A 16,941-nucleotide genomic window follows, 5' to 3' on the forward strand; every position below is an offset into this window, starting at 1 on the left:
GATCTGAGGAGAGGGATGTGATACACGGAATACCACTTCAACCAGACATATCAAAATATTAATCTTCGTTTGCAAATATTTGATCCATAACAAAGGATGCAACGACTTCTTTGTTCAATATTATAGCAGAATAATACGAACAATACTGTCAACCAATACAAGGAACTTTGAGGAGGCCATTTTTCCCATAATGCCTGCTCTCAATGAACACCACATTCATTAAATTAATCATTTCATGTACTTGTCACGGAGAAGGTGTTGGGTGTTGAGGTAGTGTTGGGCTGGTGTTGGTGTGCATGGAGATGAGAATATTGTGAAGGAGGGGCAGAAACATCACCAGTGGATGAACAAACATCTGTTGTGGGTACATCTCCTGGTATGGGGTGGCTTCTCTCGGAATGCTTCCTGACGTAAGACCCTGAAGCCGACGAGTCGTGGACAACTCCGCCATCCAAGGTGATTAAAATCTGGCAGAATCCCTGCGGCTAACTGTCACTTTACTTTCTCGGTGACTAATTAGTTACGTCAGATAGTGACTGCTCTCGGTTCCCACCTTTATCTTTTTGTTACATACGGCTGAGCGAAACTGTATGTGGGATTCCGGCTGGACTAGCATAGTGAATCAGTGGGGCACAACCTCCCTTCTATTTATTGTATGCTATGTCTAACCAATGAAGGAAAGACAATCGAGCAGGTTTGGAAACAAGAAATCTTGCATTAAACAGGCACTTATTTTCAAGAGAATGCAGTGTGACATAAGAAACAATCCTCTCCTTAGCATTCAATGAAACCCCTTGTACAACCGGCTTTAAACAAAATACAGGTGGGCGCCACGTTCATCCGGGGGAATTATATAGAAAAGGGGACATAAAGGAAGAAGTTGGTGCGTGTTGGTGACTCGTTCCTCACCCTCATGTAAACAGGCTTGGCCCCGTAGGTCTCAATGAGGTGTCGATGCAGGTGGATGCACGGTGTAAGTGAGATGTGTGCTGTCGTGGAGTGTATTGTGTGGTGCTTAGCTCTGAAAAGAAATGTTGGAATTCTTGTGTCGTTCATTTAACGTTTGCTGTTGCTGTTTTTGTTGAGCACATGCACTCCCAGGAAATTGTGCACAGGGATATAAAGGTAACCAACTACCCCAGTGCAGACCGTGATACGTTCTGCGTAACACTGCAATGAAAACCATTTTTTGATGGAGGAAAGGAAGGAATGGGAGTTGGAAGTGGGAATCACTAGAATGCACATTATCAAGTTGATTAAACATTCTTTATTCAAGAAGAAGAAGAATTGTCATACCAGATACCGATAACCACGGGGTGGGACTAAACATTTACGGAGAGAGAATTGGGGTCTCCTTCTCACTCTGAATCCACTCCCACAGATATGCTACCCAGACAGAAACCATACTTGGGGTACCCTTAGGCAACATGCAAACTTTGAGTATTTTTTTTAGTTTTTGAAGACTATATATAACGAGAGCAATGTGACTGCGTCACCAATATGCCTCCAAGTAGTTCCACAATGGGTAGATGCCCTCGTTCACTGTCCTAAAAATGAAAAAGTTTGATTTAAATCCCTTCAGCTGTTTTCAAGTATCACATTTTCACCAGCCATGACAGGTTTCACATCGATCAGTGAAGCAGTTTCAGAGAAGGATTTAAAAAAAATATTGGCTTCAAGCTAATATGGCTGCCACGCCACGTTTTTCTATCCAAGATGCTGCCAAACCACGTGACCTACGAAATCGGCATTTTCAAACTATATGCAACAATGGTGATAGGTGATATTTATAAAATTTCGCATCGATAGGGTAAGCGATTTCAGAGATATAATTATTTAATATTTTCCTTCAATCCAATATGGCTGCCACACCATGTGACCAATGATGTTTTCTTGATTATCCTTTAATCGCAATGCCTAGTCAATGACACACGTAAAAGTTTGAGTCAATTGTTTTGGTGGTTCGGGAGATGTTGTTTTTTTTAAAGGTTTTAGGTTAAATCCAATATGGCTGCCAAACCATGTGACCTATGATGTCACAAATTTAATATTTCAATAAAAATGGGTCATAGATATTGCACATGCAATTTCAGATTTAATAATAATAATACACTTATTTTGTATAGCGCTTTTCAAGAAACCCAAAGACGCTTTAACATGGTACATAAAACAAAGACAAAAGAGACAAAAATACATAATTAAAAAACCAAACAGAAAGGAAGGAGAAGAGACGATCAGGGGTTGAATGCAGTGTTGAACAGGTGGGTCTTGAGTGATGATTTGAATGTGGTGAGTGAGGAGGAGTCTCTGATGGTTTGAGGTAGTGAGTTCCAGAGTGTGGGAACAGCGATGGAGAAGGCCCTGTCCCCCCAGGATCTGAGTTTGGTCCGGATGGGGGGGGGACAGGAGGTTGGCAGCAGCAGAGTGGAGGGTGCATGTGGGAGTGTGTCTGGGTAGGAGGTCAGTCAGGTAGGATGGGGCCAGGTTATGAAGGGCTTTGTATGTCAGAAGGAGGATTTTGTACTGGATTCTCTGGGAGATGGGGAGCCAGTGGAGCTTGTGAAGGACGGGGGTGATGTGGTTCCGGGCCCGGGAGTGGGTGAGTAGACGGGCAGCGGAGTTCTGAATGTATTGAAGTTTATTGATGATATTTGAGGGTGAACCATAGAGGAGGCTGTTGCAGTAGTCCAGACGGGAAGTGATGAAGGCGTGGATGAGGGTTTCTGCAGCTGTGGAGGAGAGGGATGGACGGAGACGGGCGATGTTTTTCAGATGAAAGAAGGTTGTCTTGGTGATCTGTTTAGTGTGTTTGTCGAAGGAGAGGGTTTGGTCAAAGATGATGCCAAGATTCTGGATGTGAGGGGAGGTGGTACTGGGATACCGTCGATGTTGAGGGTGAATTTGTGGGTGGATTTGGTGAGCGTTTTTGGTCCAATAATGATTATTTCGGATTTATCACAGTTTAGTTTGAGGAAGTTGATTTGAAGCCAGTATTTTATTTCAGTGATGCAGTTTGTCAGGATAGAGTGGGTAAAAAATAAAATATAATCACCTTTAGAGGCCATTTTTCCCCGCAAAGCGGGGGTTGGCCTTTTTGGGCACCGTGGTTGTTGTTGTTTTTTTGGTCCCCTTTTTGAAGCAATGTTTTACGGCCGGATGCCCTTCCTGCCGCCAACCCTTTTTGTCGCCTTTTTACGACAAGCAGGGAATTACCAGTGAACTGATACTCAATTTGCCGACCTCGGAAGGATGACAGGCTGAGTCAACCCCCCTGGCGTTAATTCAGCGATCGACCGGGATTCAAACCCAGGATCCTAGGATCCTAAGCTGGCACCCTAGCCGCTAGCCCAACACCAGGTCTCAGAGTGGGTGGCGGTGGAAATTGACTTGGCAGAAATGAAAAGCTGGATGTCATCGGCAAAGCAGTGGAATTGGAGACCATGACGACAGATAAAGTGACCAAGGGGGAACAGGTACAGGATGAAGAGGAGGGGACCGAGAACTGAACCTTGGGGGACACCTTGGGGGAGGGGAGCGGTGGGGGATTTGCAGTTATTGATGGAGATGAACTGGTGCCTGTCGGAGAGGTATGATTTGATCCAAGAAAGGGCAGTGCCAGTGATGTTAAAGGTGGTTTCAAGTCGGGTAAGGAGGCTGATGCGATTGATGGTGTCAAAGGCAGCGCTGAGGTCGAGAAGGATGAGCATGTTGAGGTTACCGGCGTCGGAGGAGAGAAGAAGATCGTTGGTGATTTTGAGGAGTGCAGTTTCCATACTGTGGTTGAGGCAGAATCCGGATTGGAATGTTTCATACAGGTTATTGGCAGAGAGGTGATGTTTGAGTTGAGTGGCTACAGCGCGTTCCAAAACTTTTGACAGAAAGGGTCGGTTGGAGATGGGTCTGAAGTTATTTGGGGTGTCAGGATTGAGTCCAGGTTTTTTCAGAATGGGGTGACAGCAGCGATTTTGAGGGATGGTGGGACGATGCCAGTAGACAGGGAGGAGTTTATCATTGCAGTGATAAGTAGAGAGAGAGAGCAGGAAGGCAAGCCTTAACAAAGCTGGAGGGGATGGGGTCCAGAGTGCAGGTGGCAGTTTTCATTCCTGTGAGGAGTTCAGAGAGGTCAGTAGGGGAGACTGGGGAAAACTGAGATAGGGGTTGGCAGGATAAGGGGGGGGCGGGCAGATGGTTAGAGGGGGAACAGGTGCGGTGGTGGTTAAGCTGCTGTAGATGTTGTCTATCTTGCTTTGGAAGAATGAAAGGAAAGAAATGCAGTTGTCGACTGTGAATGACTGGGTGGTGGTATCCAGGGGGCTGAGGAGTTTGTTTATTGTGGAGAAGAGTGCGTTTGGGTTTCCGGAGCCAGAGTGGATTATTTGAGATTAGTAGTTGGAGCGGGCGTGGGAAAGGGCATCTTTGTAATGCTGCAGGTGGTCTTTGTAGGCTTCGGAGTGGATTGTGAGACCTGTTTTATTACGGAGTCTTTCCAGTTGGCGGGCACGGGTTTTCATCAGGCGGAGTTCAGGGGTAAACCAGGGAGCAGAATGGGTGAAGGAATCTGTTTTGGTTTTTATAGGCGCAAGCTGGTCAAGGCAGGAGGAGAGAGTGTGGTTGTAGTAGTCAGTGAGGTCAGAGGGGCTGTGCAAATCAACGAAGGGAGAGGTGGACAGTTTTTCGGAGAGGGAAGATGAGAATGAGGTAGGTGAAAGAGAGTTTAGCTTACGAAAGTTGATTATGCGTTTTTGCCTTAGTGCTGGGGTGGGAATGTTGATGGTCATAGTGATGGCTAAGTGATCGGAGAGAGTGAGGTCAGAGCCAGAGAGATGGTGTAGATGTAGTCCAATAGAACAGACAAGGTCCAGAATGTGACCACGGTTATGGGTGGGAAAGTTGACATGTTGAGTGAGGTTAAAGCAATTAAGAATATCAATGAAGTCAGCGGTTATTGCGGAATCAGTGGAGTCCATGTGGATATTGAAATCACCGAGGAGGAGGGTTGAGGGGGAGAAGGAACAGAGCTGGGTCAGAAAGTAAGAGAAGTCAGACAGGAATGATGGGTGTGGTTTGGGAGGGCGGTAGACAACTGCCATGACTGACTGTGTGTGACCAGAAAGTTTAAAAGCCAGGTGTTCAAATGATGGAGCAGATGAGATGGAGACGGGGCTGGTCTTGATGTCCTGTCAGTGTATTACAGCAATTCCACCACCTCGGCCCTCCGAGCGTGGTTTGTTGATGTATGAGTAACCATTGGGTGTAGTGAGGTTGAGTGAGAGGTAGTCCAGAGGTTGTTGCCAGGTTTCAGTCAGACAGAGAAAGTCCAGTTTATTGTCCAGAATGAAGTCGTTTAGGATGTGGCTTTTATTGTTGAGGCACCGGGTATTGAACAGAGTAAGCTTCATATTGCTTTGTATGGTGTGGATGGACTCGGGTGATTTTGCCAGGGCTTGCAGACAGGGGGCGCGTTCGTGTATGTTGTTGTGATGACGTAGTCGACGGGTGAGAGTGTGCTCAGCTGACCAGAGTGAGGGGATGGAGTGACCTGCCTGGGAATATACAAACTTGCGACCGGAGCCTCTATGGATGTATCTGGGTCGTCGTAGGAGGCCGTGGTTTTTGATGACAGAGATGCATGGCGGAGTGGAGTGGTTGTTGAGTTGAAGAAGCCTAGCGGTGGAGTACCTCAGAGCCATGCCAGGTAGGAGTGAAGGGGCACAGAGCCCGGAGAGGTCCTCTCACAGATCACAGATCACAGATAAGGATAAGGAATTCAATTAATTATATTCTTTATAGGATAAGGAATTCAATTAAGACATTTTTGGCTGGGATACCACTTCACCAATGATGACATCATTATCATGCTTTTGTTCTCCATTGGGAGTACTTGACAATGTGCCAGGTTTCAAATTTTGCCATTCAGCGGTTTCTGGGAAATAATTTTTTAATTACTTGCGTTTAATCGAGGATGGCTGCCATACCACGTCACCTATGACGTCACAATTATCATAAAAAACATTCTGCATGGGTGCCACTCCTACCCTCAAAGTTTCGTCTCAATCGGGCACGTGGTTGCTGAGAAAAACAAGGTTTAGCCCGTACGGATGGATGGACGGACAACCCGAAAACATAATGCCTCCGGCCACCTTCAAGGGCAGAGGCATTAAAAAACTATTTTCCCAAAACAAGGCTGAAAGCCACTACATGGAAAGAGCTACAAGGAAAAAGAAAAGGAAAAACTGGCAAAACCTTCATCTAGTCCTGAAACGAGGAAACGTCTTCACAGGACCACTGTGCAGGAGGGGGTATCTAGGCCAGTGGAAAAATTAATTTTCCTACACCCATTGGGTGTATTTCAAAAGACCCCATATCCGTACTGGAAGGCTGGTGGCTACTGAAGGGAGCTCATCGACCCTTTCTCAGGTGTTGTTTTTAGTCCTTGCAGGGTGTCACAGTCACCCTCCCCGCTTGCAAAGCCCTCAGGTACTCAATGACTTGCATCCTTCCAGGCAGACACTTTCCCATTCACAGCCACTCTTGGGTTCCTATCACTCCTCCAGTTAGTTCTTAGTATAAACTTCTTAAAGTTTAGATGCAGTACATGCATTACACTTTCCTCGTGCATCCAATCTTGAACTTTCAAAGTCAGCGCTCACTAATGTGGAGGATTGCTGGAAGTGAGCACTGTATTTGAAATTTGCATTTTGATTAAATGTTGGGCTGTTTCGACTCCCCATTAAAGCACTTCCTTCTTTGAGATGCAGATAGATCTTCTTTAGTACAATGCACGTGGCTGTGGAAAGCATCATTTGCAGGCAGGTTCAACGTACATCCGAAGTAAGGCACACATTGACGAATCATCCTTTCTGTGAATTACCAGGATGGCAGCATATTGCTGACCCGGGATTCTATCCCAGGCTACACAGCTCAGAGGTGAGTGTAGGAGCTTGCGACACGAAGGGGAAAGAAAAAAGTGTGGTTAAAAATATATATTTAGTGATCTTCACCCCCTCTTTACACGTGACATTTCTTGGCTTCATTGTCAACTGTATTTGAAGATGCTTGGTGGGGTAGCACAGTGTAGTTAGTGGTGGTGTTTGCTGTCTGAATGTAGAAAACACAAATACCTGATGCAGTCTGATTTTTCACCTGCCTGACTGCATTTTTATTCTCACATTTTCTTATTTGTGACATTTATTTAACGACAGCTTTACAAAATCTTTCTTTTCTGCAGGAATGCTGAGCTTAAAGTGATAAATGAATCTGTTGAGGAAGAGTATGCTGAACCCCAAGTAACAAATGTATCTGCTGGGGAAAAGCTGCGAACTGGTGAGTTTTGAGAAATAATCTTTTCACAAAATATATTATCGTCTCATTTACAAGTACAACAAGAGTGACCTGAAAATGTTTGTTGTTGATTTGTTTCTTTTTCAATTTGCTGGTGGTGCCTGCTTGTTCCTCATGACAGTGATACAAACAACTTCCTCTCATCACAGTAATCTTTCCCGTGAATGCTCCAGACTTTTTGTTTTGATCCTCCAGGAACGCCATGGCGGTGTTTTAGTAGCTCCACTCGGTCACAGGTGTAACTTTAGTGCAGAGGCATCCGATGTGTAATATTTGGCCAAGCTGAGCATCACCTCAAGCAATACAAAACAATACTGATTGGTGATATTGATGGAAGAGGAGGAAGACAAGGATTAAAATGGACAGACAAGATGATGGAATAGATGAGGAAGTTAAAGATACAGCTGCTGAATAAACATTTGAATGGTGTTCCGTAAGAGGCAATCTCTGGATTGTAGACGGTACCAGATGATGGTGAGAGAGCAAATTAATTTAAAATGAAAATATAAAACGGCATGATCACTGAGGTGGAGGAAACGCTCAAAGGAAGCAAGTAATAGGTTTGGGTTGGGAAGGGTTAATGCGGTTCAGAAAGATCATGGTCAGGAGGATGGATGACGTGAGATGGTGGTTAAACTGGGTGTCCCGTCTGCCAGCATGAGGTGGTGAGTGTTAAAGATCACATAGTGTCCTTCACAAAGAGGAGGGAGCTATCACTGGCACCTTGGGCGAATTCCAAATTCCTCTCATCACCAGCTGAGGACACTGCATCAACGGTACATCTGCCTTCTTAGCCAATGATGCTTGGTACTCCACAGTCTTGTTTGTGCTAAATAGAACATGGAAAAAGCCTGCTTTGTCTGATTCGAAAATATAAATCCCATTAACATCCTTCCACAAACATAAATTTGCCTTCTTTGTTGTTGTCCAACACTGTTTCAGATGCATATTTGTGTGTTTTTTCCACCATTATTCCTTTATCCTTTTCCTGGAGAGAATCCACCATTTATAAATTATACTGTGTCCAACAGGGCTGTACACAACAACAACAACAAACAACAGGCATTTTAAGGCCATTTTCCCTGCAAGAGCGGGGGTTAGCTTTGCGGTCCCCATGACAATCTTCTCCATTTTGCCCTATTTTCTGCATCTCTCCTTGTTAACCCCCTCACCCGCATTTCTTCTTCAACCCTCTTTAGCCAAGTCTTTCTCAGTCTTCCCTGTCCTCCATTTCCTTCTACATTCATTTCCATCACTCTTCTCAACCAGTCACTTTCATCCTTCCTCAACACATGACCAAACCATCTCAACCTGTTTCTCTTCACAGCATCCATCACAGGCTCTATTCCCATCATCCTTCGCAATTCATCATTTGTCTTCCTCTCTCTCAACGATATTCCACACATCCACCGAACCATTCGCATTTCCACCCTTTCCAGCCTTGGTTGCTGCTCTATGTTCATTACCCATGTCTCGCTCCCATAAATCATAACACTTCTCACACATGCAGCATACACCTTTCCCTTCATCTTCAACGACACTCCCCTCCTCGTCAGCACGCCACTCAGTTCCCGAAACTTCTTCCATGCACATCTCACTCTCGCAAGCGTTGCCGAGTCTGATCCACCTTCTCCATTCAGCATGTCTCCGAGGTAGCAAAATGTTTTCACACCTTCCAGCTTCACGCCATCTCCAAGATCCAACTCAACATTTCCTCCATCTGCAGCTCCCTCTGTGCACACCTTACACTTGAATGTAGCTGCCACACTGGTTAATGACCCTCTCAAACCACTACATTTTTGATGAACCCACTCAGCGCACATTGTACATTGAATGGAATTCGCTCCGACACCCTTCCTGCACATAGCACACGGCCACTTCCCAGTTCTTTCTACCTCACCACATGCTTTACCACTTGCCATCACCTTCGTTTTTCTGATATTCACCTTCAGACCTTTTGTCTCCATACATTCCTTCCACTTGTTCATCTTCTCCTTCAGTCCATCCATACATTCTGCAATTAACACCAGATCATCTGTATACAACAACTCCCACGGTAAACCCTCCTTTACGTTCCGAGCCAGCACCTCCATCACAGCTACAAGGCTGTACAACCACCGTTTAGAGGCCATTTTTCCCCGCAAAGCGGGGGTTGGCCTTTTCGGGGACCGTGGTAGTTGTTGTTTTTTGGTCCCCTTTTTGAAGCAATGTTTTACGGCCGGATGCCCTTCCTGACGCCAACCCTTTTTGCCGCCTTCAACGACAAACAGGGAATTACCAGTGAACTGGTACTCAATTAGCCGACCTCGGAAGGATGACAGGCTGAGTCAACCCCCCTGGCATTAATTCGGCGATCGACCGAGATTCGAACCCAGGATCCTAGGATCCTAAGCCGGCATCCTAGCCGCTAGCCCAACACCAGGGCTAGGCCCAACACCAGCTACAAGGCTGTACAGATGTAGTGAATTTACCTCTGAACTGTGCAGTCTGCTTTGCTTCTCAAACTGATCGTGCACTTTCGAATAAAGAGCTAGTCTTGCACGTGAGGCCCTGTGTCGGACTGTTGTACACCGCACCTTTCCTATGCCATCTCCAGGCGCTGCATAACCTCATTTCCGGGCACCGAAGGGGGCTCGGTAATGACGCCCGCTAAAAGGGAGTACTCGGTTTTCACTCTGGTTGTTTGTTTTCTTGCTTTCTTGTTTGTTTGTTTGTTTGTTTGTCTGGGCGATATCTCAGCCATCCTTTAAGCTGGGAAGCTGAAATTTCAGCACAATAGTGAGCAAGTACTTTGTCAAAAAGGGTATTTTTTGTTTTTTGATTAATCAATTAATTGATGAGCTATTTAATTATTAGCGATTAATTGGCACTCTTATACATTTACTTTCTCTTCTGACCATTATCTCAGGCACCTTTTGAGTTAGGAAGCTGAATTTGGACATGCCAAGGATCCTGGGTTCGAATCCTTGTTGATCGCTGAAGTAACACCAGGGGGGTTGAAGGCCTGTCACCCTTCCGAGGTCGGCAAATTGAGTACCAGGTCACTGGTAATTCCCTGTGTGTCGCAACAGGCGACTAACAGGGTTGGCGGCAGGAAGGGCATCCGGCCATAAAACATTGCTTCAAAAAGGGGGCCATGGTGCCCGAAGTGATTTGGCTGCAAAGGCTATTTTTGATTTATTGATTAATCAATTAATCGATTAATTATTTGATTAATGACTAATGTTTTTATTTTTTTTGATTTACAGATTCGGATGAAATGGTGGTGCTTTATATGTTCTATTGGCGAATTGATTAATTATTTATTTATTTTTTATTGTTCTTTATTTATTTTTCTTTATTAATTATTTATTTATTTTCTTTCTCATCTGGCCAATATCTCAGGCACCTTTTGAGCTAGGAAGCTAATATTTGGACATGAGAGTGACCAGGTGATGTGGCCATAAAGGATATTTTTGATTTATTGATTAATCATTGAATCAATTAATTATTTATTGATTAATCAATTAATTATTAAAATTTTTATTAATGACTTTCATTAAATTTCTAAAAGATTCATCTTCGGATGAAGCAGTAGTGGTTTTGTTATGTTATTAGCCAATTGATTAAGAAAATATTTTATGATAATTGCACACCGCACCTTTCCTATGCCATCTCCAGGCGCTGCATAACGTCATTGCCGGGCACCGAAGGGGGCTCAGCAGTGACGCACGCTGAAAGGGAGTACTCAGTTTTCACTCTGGTTGTTTTCTTTCTTTGTTGTTTTCTTGTTTTCTTGTTTGTTTGTTTGTCCGGGCGATATCTCTGCCATCCTTTGAGCTCGGAAGCTGAAATTTCGGCACAATCGTGAGCAAGTCCTTTGTCAAAACTGTATTTTTTGTTTTTTGAATAATCAATTAATTGTGGAGTTTTTAAATTATTAGCGATGAATTAAGTACTTATTTAATTAATCAAATTTCCTTTCTCTTCTGACCATTAACTCAGGCACATTTTGAGTTAGGAAGCTGATATTTGGACATGCCAATGACTTGGTGATTTGGCTGCAAAGGCTATTTTTGATTTATTAATTAATCAATTGATCAATTAATCGACTAATTATTTAATTATTCGATTAATGACTTAGAATTTTTTTTTTTAAGTTACAGATTCTGATGAAATGGTGGTGGTTTATGTGTTCTCTGACCGAATTGATTAATAATTTAATTTTTTAATGATTATTATTTATTTATTTTCATTATTAATCATTTATTTATTTTCTTTCTCATTTGGCCAATATCTCAGGCACCTTTTGAGCTGGGAAGCTAATATTTGGACATGACAGTGACCAAGTGATGTGGCTATCAAGGATATTTTTGATTTATTGATTAATCATTTAATCGATGAATTATTTATTGATTTAATCAATTAATTATTTAATTTTTTATTAATGACTTATTTAATTAAATTTCTAAAAGATACATCTTTGGATGAAGCACGAGTGGTTTAGTTTTGCTATTCGCCAATTGATTAAGAAAATATTTTGTGATAATATTTTATTGATTTTAATTATACAATTAATCAATCAATTTATTGTACACCTCTCCCTTGCAATGCAGTCTCTATGAGCTGCACTGCGGTATTGCCGGGCGCCGGAGGCACCCCAGCAATGCCGCACCGTAGGATATTTAATTATTTGGCATGGGGGCGGTGTAGTTTGAATCTATCTGTACTTGTTTTTGGCTTTTTTGGTCCGACGAAGGGTTGATGCCAGAAATGTCAACTTCCCCTCGCTTCCAACTGTGGAAAGCATTGCTCGATCAATGTCCTTCCTGGTGATTCCATCCGTTCCAGTAAATCAAATGGTGCTTCACAGGTGGTGTGTTTGCTCACAAATGTGTGGTCCCTCTGAAGGAACTTGTGCTGGGTATTCTGTCTGGTCACATTAGTTTAGAGACATTAAACATCTCATGGTGTCTTTCATGACGAGTTGGCAAGTCAACGCCGGCACCCTGAGCAAATTACAAATTCCTGCCTTTACCCAATACAATCATGTCAGGCCTCGCCAACCAGTTCCTGAAAGACTTGGGTCAATTCTGCATGTTCTGAGCCCTTGACTTCTTAGGAAGGGATATGGTTTGTGAACATTTGGCTGGCAAAGAATAAGACAAAGACTCATTGATGAAATTGATGTCTCATTTCCACAATGTACACACATCTGAACACGGTGATATTCTCTCCATTGATCTTTTTCTGTCTCAATATCTGTTTTATGTTCATTTTGCCTCTTCTTTCCAGGATCTTCTCTCCGTCATGGTGAAGATGATAAGCGTACTTTCAGTTATAAGAATAGAGTACTTCCAGAGTTCGATGTGGGGCATGTCGTGGTAAGCAAGACATTCAATTACCTTTTTCCAGTAATTGCTCGGTTTGTGTCACGGATGCTTTCCTGAAATGTCCGACGATTATCAAAACGATTTAAATCAAAATAATTTTTATTCCTCCACCGACGAAGTCGCCAGAGACATTATGTTTTCAGGTTGTCCGTCCGGATGTCCTTCTGTCCATATGACCATACGTACGTCTGTGGATCCGTCCGTGATAGGATTTCGTTACTGCGTTAACTTAAGAAGGGTTGAAGGGATGTTAGTCAAACTTGGTGCAGGTATGTATAATGAGTTAAAAATGAACTGATTCGATTTTGGGGTCATGAGGTTAAAGGTCATCGGTCATGTTAGGTAAAAATCCTGTTACCGTGATAACATGTGAACCAGTGATGTGATTCTGACCATAGGTGGTCCAAGTGCGTATCGTTTGATACAAAGATGAACTTATTTGATTTTGGCATCAAGAGGTCAAAGGTCAAAGTCTGTGATAGGTGTCGAACTTGAGAACGACGAAAGCAATCTAATTCAAACTTGGCACAGGTATGTTTAATGATTTGAAGAATTATTGATTCGATTTTTGGGGCAAGAGGTCAAAGGTCAGAGGTCCCGTTAAGTAAAAAAAATCTGTCACTGTTCTAACTTGCGAATCGGTGATGGGATTTTGCCTAAACTTGATATAAGTATTGTCATGCGAATCCCTCAGGGTTAACACCAAGGACCGCGGATGGACCAAAATGGCTTTACTGGAGGCGACGATCAAACACGGATTTTACTTCTGTAGCGCGGGAAGAAGAAGGGAAGTGGAAGCTGCGGCAAAAGCGCTTACCTTCAGCGAACCGACGGCAGCTTCGATCCTGCAGGAAAATTAATGAACTCGAACAACGAATTAGAATGTACAAAAATAGAGATTTATTCACGGACCCGATACAATGAAACGTGACGGCAATCAAATAAACTAAATCCTATATTGGGATCCCACACACCAGAATCAACAACAGGACACAGGAATGAATGAAAGGAAAATAAGCATTATGGTGTGTATTTGTGAAATGTGGTGCATCTTAACTGTCCGTCTGTAGTCGTGTCGTATCAACCATGGCTCCAAGCTCCGGTGCGGAGAAACCCTCCGTCCGCCTTGCACGCTTCGCTAGGCCCAAGCCAACGCCCTCGCTCCAAACCCCTCGCCGTTCGCACACGAGGTCCCGCCCGTTCACAGCACCGAGCCTCGCTCCTGCACCACGCATATGGTGAACGAACGACCACCAGGACCTCTCAAGACCAAGAAGAAGCGCAAGAGCTTCAAGCACAGAGAGATATCGTGCAAGAGACAGAGCTAGAGCTGGAGTTGCTGAAAAATGTCCTGCAGCGCCCTTTTATAACCTGGGCGGTGACGTCAGCCTTGGCGCGCCACCAACCAGTGCCTTCCACCGAACCTTCTATCGCCTTCCCTCCAATCACATGTTCCCTGTGGCGTGGTCATAGCTCGTGTCACGCGATGTTGCTAGGCCTAGCTGGTGGTGTAGCTGACGGCGGCCACCCGGCGGTGCCCCGATCTGGCTTCTTCCAAAGTCGTTGTAAGGGAAGGGGATTTAATTACTGTGTGCGCTAAAGGGCCTATCTAAGTGTTTACAGGTGTGCATTGCCATAAGGGACAAAGGTTTGACGACAGAGGGGACGACGAACAAAGGAATCTTTATCCATAATCCCTGCACTATATAGCACGCCCTGCTCCCTCGTAGTGGGGACATCAATACAGCTTATCCCGGCAAACCTGACTAACATAGAACTTATTACAGGTAGATTCCTTATCGCGACAGTCGAATACCTTCCTATACAGATCTACCTGGCTCCAGATATTCCTCTACCCCACCGACATAATAGTATGTATAATGATGCGAAGATGCACTGATTACATTTTTTCATCAAATGTGAGAAATGAGGTGATTTTGTGATTTTGGTAAGGTCATATGTCATGTCAGCTAAAAAGGTGATACTTGAGAACAGCTGAATGGATTTATATGAAACATGGCACAAGTACTGTATGTGTAATGATGTAATAATGTGGGCGTATTGGTCGATGTCACGACGTCGAAGTGTCGTTCTAGTTATCATTAGCATTACTAGGATAAGCTTGTGATGCGTTCTTAATGTTGCCACTTCACATATTGTATTTCACTTTTTACCGATGATATTCCTCTGTTTTTGAGTAATGCCAGCTATATTCAAGTACACAAACGTACAGTAGTTCTGTCGACGATTTTGCAATCTTCCAATTTGGTACTTTGCGATGTATAATGGCATTTTTATCAGTCTTGCAAGTTCTGAAAATGTTCGAGAATCAAAGGTGTGGCTTATAATGCGACGTAAATGTGAGTTGAGGCGACGCAAGTAGGGTATTGCTATAATCGCGTGACGACATAATGGGTGGTCTTACTCTATTTATTTATTTATTATATCAATTATTTCCTTCTTTTTAGTTCCCATGAGATATCTTATAGTCGTTGATGTGAGATGCCTAGCCTGGGTTTGAATCCCAGCCCAGCTATAAACTGTCATTCCTGTGTTTCATAGGCAGGGTGATTCATCAATGTGTGTGCCCTCCCTCGGATGGATTTTAAACTGGTCATCCTTGTGCCGGAATTAGTTGTAGGACATCGAATATCCCATGGTGTTCTTCACAAATAGGAGGCAAACTATCGCTGGCACCATGAACACATTTCAAATTCCTTTCCTAACTTCTTGAGCCGGAGTCGCGACTTCACCAGCATTGTGGCCAAATATCTGCTCTGCCTGGAGCAGGGGTTCCCAACCTTTTTTGTGTTATGGCCCCCTTGGCTCCCAGAGCACATCCCCAGCACCCATCTCCCTTTTTGCGAGGGTCGAGCGGCAGAGCGTGTGTAAGCAGGCTATGGGGGTCTGGGGGCAAGCCCCCCAGAAATGTTTTGATTTATATGTGCTCTGTGGTGCATTCTGAGAGGTGTTTTTTTTCCTTTAATTGGCTATTTTGCTTGTATGAGAATCGGTAAATTATTACACAGAAAATGAGGAATTCCAAGTGGCCAACATGAACATTTAGTTCCATAGTTTTTTTCTGTTCCTTACTGGCTCCCAACTACATCGTTTTTGGAAGAAGCAAACAAAGCAACGTCGCTCGAATGATGCATGTTTGATATGAGATTTTAATATTATCAGTAACAACACTATGGACAGCATATAATAGAACTGTCACACACGAAAACAGTATGAAAAGGTTCCAAGTCAAGAATATGTGAAAACTAAAAACCTCTGTTATGTCTGTATTTAACACAGTGTGTTATGATCACACAAAATGAAACTCAATTCGACAACAACTCAGGTAATCAAAACTCGTGACGCGGTGCATGCGCCGTAAAAGTGAATTAAAAACTCAGTGGGATGGCTTAAATTGCATTTTAGCTACCAATTGGGGTATCCATGGTTGAGTCACAGTCAGGGCACAGTGGAGGTCATCTTCCACGTGGATCCGATTACGCTGTTTCAATTTGATATTCAACAGCGTGGAAAACCCCACTTCGCAGAGATAGGTAGACGAGAATGGCAGAAGCAACCGGATAGTTATCTGGCTGATATTAGGGAAGCGACCCATTCCCTCCCAAAACTCCGTCAAGCTCTTCTCTTCTAATGTGTCTTTGGCAAATCAATCGTTTCGGAGATTCAGGAATTCATCTTGCATTGCCTCCGGCATGCTCTCCACGCAAAGGTTGACGGAAAAAGGATTCCTCACAATTTTTGCCTCATTCTTGTCTAAATCACAAAAATACTTATGAAATTCCAGCTCCAGTGACTGCAGATGCTCAAGAATATCATTTTTCAGTATGGGATTTTTTTTATTTTTTATTTATTTTTTATTTTGTATACAAGATCGAGGCTCGTGAAAGAGCGAACATTAATCACACAGAAAGACAAACCGACACATAAAACATATAACATCGGGAGCGGTAGACAAGATAGGGAGAGAGGGGGAAGGACACAAACACAACATTTGAGAGCAGGGACCGAGAGACATGGAGACATCGAGAGATCTGAGAGAGGGCGAGGGCTTTGGGGGGGGGGGCATGGGAAGGGGGCGGTGGGAGAGGTATAAAACATATGGACACTGCCAGGACTTCCAGGAAAGAAGTTGGAATTTCAAACAAGGTGGATCTGGGGTGAATTAGCGGGGGTAGAAAAGATCAAGGTTTTGGATGGGGGAAGATAA

At 43.7% G+C, this 16,941-nt stretch overlaps 1 protein-coding gene across 1 annotated transcript in view; it reads left to right on the forward strand.

Moving 5' to 3' along the window:
- The window catches only part of LOC144888934 (serine/threonine-protein kinase GA29083-like), a 91,789-nt gene that overhangs the window by 24,069 nt on the left and 50,779 nt on the right, over positions 1 to 16,941 (forward strand). Inside the window, exons 7-8 of the mRNA XM_078768707.1 lie at positions 7,229 to 7,323; positions 12,616 to 12,704. Of these exons, the coding sequence (XP_078624833.1) occupies positions 7,229 to 7,323; positions 12,616 to 12,704 (184 nt within the window). The remainder of the gene's footprint in view (positions 1 to 7,228; positions 7,324 to 12,615; positions 12,705 to 16,941) is intronic.

This window comes from Myxine glutinosa, unplaced genomic scaffold (assembly GCF_964187855.1).
Source record: "Myxine glutinosa unplaced genomic scaffold, kmMyxGlut1.1 SCAFFOLD_154, whole genome shotgun sequence".
Taxonomy (NCBI): Eukaryota; Metazoa; Chordata; class Myxini; order Myxiniformes; family Myxinidae; genus Myxine; species Myxine glutinosa.